This window comes from Acanthopagrus latus, chromosome 8 (genome assembly GCF_904848185.1).
Source record: "Acanthopagrus latus isolate v.2019 chromosome 8, fAcaLat1.1, whole genome shotgun sequence".
NCBI lineage: Eukaryota > Metazoa > Chordata > Actinopteri > Spariformes > Sparidae > Acanthopagrus > Acanthopagrus latus.
Genome location: NC_051046.1, coordinates 387,180 through 392,179, shown reverse-complemented (window position 1 = coordinate 392,179; position 5,000 = coordinate 387,180). Strand labels below are relative to the sequence as shown.

The following is a 5,000-nucleotide window of genomic DNA, read 5'->3' as shown; positions in this document are numbered from 1 at the left end:
TCTGGTGTATCAGTACTGCACTGGTTCTGGTGCTGCACTGGTTCTGGTACTGCAGGAGGTAAAATACTGCATGAACTGTTTCATGTAAAACACGAGTCTTAGAGGTAACTGATACCTGCTGACGGAGACGAGTACTGCAGTGAAAATACTCAGTTACACTCTTAAAACTTGAGTTTGGATTTTACTTTGCAGAACTCTGTTACTGTATCAGAACTCTGTTACTGTATCAGAACTCTGTTACTGTATCAGAACTCTGTTACTGTATCAGAACTCTGTTACTGTATCAGAACTCTGTTACTGTATCAGAACTCTGTTACTGTATCAGAACTCTGTTACTGTATTAGTACACGAGTATTATATGTGGCGGTTTTACTTCCTATGAATCATTTATTCAATCTCCTTTAAATCAATCATGAGTCGTGTTTTATCATCAACCATCACTTTGAACACTTAAACTGTTCATCAATGATTATTATGATACTTGATTATTATCATTGATTATCATCTTTATTGATTAATCTGTTCAATAATTCACCTGTTACCATCAGAAAACACTGAAACATTCAGTTTACTGTGGCAGAGATCAGGACATTTTTTCTTATTGATCCAAAAATATTCTTTAAATAATAATAATTCTTTAAAACATATTGATGAATTTGTTGTTTATTATAATAATTAACTTTCATAATAATAATAATAATAATAATAATAATAATTATTATTATTATCATTATTATTATTATTATTATTATTATTATTATTATTGATGATGATGATGATGATGATGATGATGATAATAATAATAATAATAATAATAACAATAATAATAATAATAATAATAATAATAATAATAATAATAATAATAACAACAACAAAGTTACAAATTAAACTTTATTGTTCATGCGATCAGAGACGCTGGCTGATGATGTTAATATCCTGCACATCCTGAGCATGTCGTTAGCCATAAGTTAGCTGCCTGCTAACATCAAGACCAATGTCCAGCAGGTTTTTTCTCATCCCAGAATGCAACACTGTGAAGACCGAAAGAAAGGTGCTGACATCAACACATTTATTAAAAAACAAATACACATTTTATTTATTTATTATTCAGATCAGTTTCACAATGATAATGAAATAGTTTCAGTCTGTGTTCTTCTGCTAATCACCCCCCCCCACCTCCTCCTCCTCCCCCACCTCCTCCTCCTCCTCCTCCTCCACCTCCTCCTCCTCCTCCTCCTCCTCCTCTTCAGCCCGGCGGCCTTCCTCAGTCGGTGGCTCTTGTGTGTTGATGTTCAGAGACGACAGCAGCAGCGACACTGATCGAGGCTTCACTGATCCGGATTTTAAAGACTCAGGGGACGGGAGGTTGGCCCACATCGCTGGCCCCGCCTCCACAGGGGCCCCTTCTCAGAACGGGCCTCTGGGCACCCTCAGAGCATCAGAGCCGGAGCACATGTCCAAAGAGCCAGTCAACTCCTGCAACGCCATCCAGGGGCCAAACCCGGCCCCCAAACCCAAACTGTGGTCTCTGGCTGAGATTGCCACATCCTCAAATAAAAGTAAAGGCTGTTCGGACTCTCAGCAGCAGCAGGCGCCCGCACCTCGGACCTTGTTCCACCACAGTCCCACCCTGCCCCGAAACCTCTACTACAGCTCCTCCTTCATCCCTGGATACTCCAGCTACGGGCCCCTGGGGCCCCTGCACGGCAGCCCCGGCTCACACCTGGCCTCCAGCACACATTTAAATGGATTACAGCAGACGATGCTGCAGAGAGCCGAGGCGGCGGCCAGAGACTGCAGGCTGCGCAGCCACGAACTGAAGAAAGGCACAATGAGCGCGTGAGGACGGAGCTCCTCCTCCAGATCTCACAGACTCTCATTCAAAAACACAGATATTCAGTTTTAGACGGTTTTCTATGTTGATCAGATGTAATCTTTGTAGTGCATCTCTGCACAGAACATCAAGTATCATTAAAAGATAGTTTTATTTATATGCATCTGGCCACCGGCCGTTTGTCCCTCCAGATTAAACCTCCGATCACAGCTGCTCAGGAAATATGAGCACACTGTCATCATCATCATCATCATCATCATCATTATTGTTATTATTATTATTATTATTATTATTATTATTATTATTATTATTATTATTATACAGGATCATTGACTCATCAACTCTTATGTCCCTCCACAATAAACGTCCATGAATCCACTCCACATGCAGAACTCCACTGAGAATATTCAAATTTTCTTCATTATCAGAGTAATCGATTACATTCATGAGTGCTCACAAGCTTCATTTGACTGAATTGCACGATGAGCAGGTGTTAATTACCAGGTAACATGTCTGAAATGTATCACAAATGACATCAACATTATTCAGTGCTGATATTCTAATATGAATCAATAACAAGCTTCAATCCATGAAGTGACTCAGCGATCAGCAGAGACGTGGTTAAAAACACTCACAGTCAGTTGATGGTGGTGAGTTTTCATGATGGATGATCTCATGACTGACTGCAGATCTGTCCAGCTCACTAACACACTGTCTGTTTATTGATCCGTTATTGGTGCAGATGATTACTGATATCTGACTGTGTGATACAGTAACATTTGTGTCGTGAGGTTGAAGTGAGTGCAGTGTGTTTCAGGGCAGGTTCTGGTTATATTTTGAAGTTATCAGATTATTGAGACGATGATGATCAGATCAGACTTTACTGTGAAGGATTTGACGTTATGCTCGTTCTTGAGTCTCAGAGAGAAACAGATGCTAACATTAGCTTAGAAACAGAGTCCACTAACAACCAGCTTCAACGCTGGACGTTATTATCAGGCCTCCGGAGACAGCTGAGGACATGGATGCAGGAACTAGAGGTGCTCGTGGCTGCAGCACTGCCTAAAATGAGACTTTAACATTTGCTGAATTTACCAGAAGGCCCAAACAATGAAGACTTTATCAGAGAGATTGTTTCACAGAGTTTATAAAGGTCCTCTGAACTCAACAACTCACTAAACTGAGTGATTTTCTAAGGGAGTCTGGTTCTTTGTCTCCTCCTTTGTGTTGGCTGGCGCTCAGCGGCTGCTCTCAGCTGGAACATGTCGGTGTTCAGCAGCCGTCAGCTGCAGAGCAAAACCTCCTCACATTGTTTAAATTATTGTTATCATGACGACCAGATATTTGTTGTCCTGGAAATTCAAATTGATATCAAATTAATTAATATGACGTGATCATATAGACTGACCCCTGGTTAAAGAATGAAGATGGGAAATCCCTAATTTCATAATCTTTTAGAGGAAACAAACATAAAAAAGGAAATTAAAATGCGCCAATAAAAAGTTTGATAAAGAGCTTTTTTTTTCAACTTGATGTTTAACTTTATTACTCAGACAAACAGTCATTTCTTTGAATTGTTATTTTTTACAATGTTGTCATTGGACATTTCCTGTCACTGACAAGGAGAGAGACTTAATACAAATAAAATTGAATTGAATTAGTTTTAATATCTTAATCTGTCCAGTTTCTGATGATTTATTAGCTCCAGGTTGGGTTAATTTAATCGATTAATGATGTCATCAGGAGTTATTATTATTTCACTTCTGGGAGGAAATGAATAATAATAATGATAATGATGATAATAATCAGGTTGAACTGGTTTTACATTAAGTTACCTGTGAACATGTCCTGGAGAGTGTTGAACACATAGTGAGATTAACATTATAGATTTAATACATTTATACTGATGATCAGACAAACTGTCACCATCCACACATCACCTGTCAGCATCAGATGTCACAGAGGAGACAAAAGAAGAACATAAAGACCAGATATATTTTTACCTGACACGGGACCTGTTCATCAGTTCACAACTACATTCACCTGCGTCTGAGTGACCACCTGTGATGTGATGTCACTTCCTGCTTGTCCATCTCTGAGACAGACTCCATGTTTCTACCCAAAGACAGAAAGAAGTTCATGTAGAACATTTGCTGAATGAACAAGAAGGTCCAAATAATGCAGAATGAGTCAGAGACAGAGTTTCACAGAGTTTATAAAGTGTCTCCAACTCAACAACTCACTAAACTGACACATTTGTTAAGGGAGTCTGGTGATAACGTGTTACTGGTTCAGTGGTTGGATCAGTTTCTTCTTCTTTAGGACGTCAGTTGAGTGGTCCATCCTTCAGGATGGGTAGACAGGTTTGATCCTGATGAGAGATCAGGGAGAACCATCGTAACCCAAAGGTTCATGCCCAGTGAGGAGGAGGAGGAGGAGGAGGAGGAGGGGGAGGAGGAGAAGGAGGAGGAGGAGGAGGAGGAGGAGGAGGGGGAGGAGGAGAAAGAGGAGGAGGAGCAGGAGGAGGAGGAGGAGAAGGCTGCTGTCCTCTGGAGAGAAAGTCTTTTATTCTGAAGCGTCTTCATGTTCAGCTGTTTACTGGAGTACAACACTGAGGTACAGTTACAGTGAGTATAGTTCTGGGCCTCCGTACAGGTGAGACTTCAGGTGAAAACATCATCTGTCTCCAGCATCTCAGCAGGGGAACAAAAAGCTGCATTGTTTACTTTTAAAGTTTCAAATTAGTTTTATGAATCAATGTATGTAATTTTATTGATGATGTCACAGAGCAGGATCCATGTTGTGTTTTCAGTGTTTTCCTGGTGTTTTCAAACAAACAGGAAGTCGTTTTTCAAATTAAGACATCAGATGTGTTTCAGAGACAGACGGTGCATCTCTCTGCTCTGCCTCTTCACACTGACTGTGTGTCTCAGAGTTTACCTGCAGTTGTCTTCAACCTGGTTCTCCTGCCAGACTCTGCTGACTCCCCCTCCTGTGAGGTTTGCTTCCTGCCTCCAGCAGCAAGTCGTCACCGAGATAAATACTGTCAGACCACACGGAGCTCCATGGTGAGCCAGCGAGACGCCGAGCCCTGGGCCTGAGCTGCAGGATGGAAGTCCGTCAGCTCTCACACACGAGTATGCTGATGCTGTGAGTCAGAGAAGCT

The 5,000-nt window shown here is 41.0% G+C and overlaps 2 protein-coding genes across 2 annotated transcripts in view; one reads left to right on the top strand and one right to left on the bottom strand.

Annotated features, from left to right (window-relative positions):
* irx5b (iroquois homeobox 5b) overlaps positions 1-3,068 on the top strand; it is a 4,948-nt gene extending 1,880 nt beyond the window's left edge. The window contains exon 3 of the mRNA XM_037106786.1: positions 1,251-3,068. Coding sequence (XP_036962681.1) covers positions 1,251-1,843 — 593 coding nt within the window. The 3' untranslated portion in view covers positions 1,844-3,068. The remainder of the gene's footprint in view (positions 1-1,250) is intronic.
* Positions 1-3,850, bottom strand: part of LOC119024232 — a 43,347-nt gene extending 39,497 nt beyond the window's left edge. The window contains exon 1 of the mRNA XM_037106785.1: positions 3,838-3,850. The gene's annotated coding sequence lies outside the window, so the exon portion shown is untranslated. The remainder of the gene's footprint in view (positions 1-3,837) is intronic.
* Between the last annotated feature and the right edge of the window lie 1,150 nt (positions 3,851-5,000).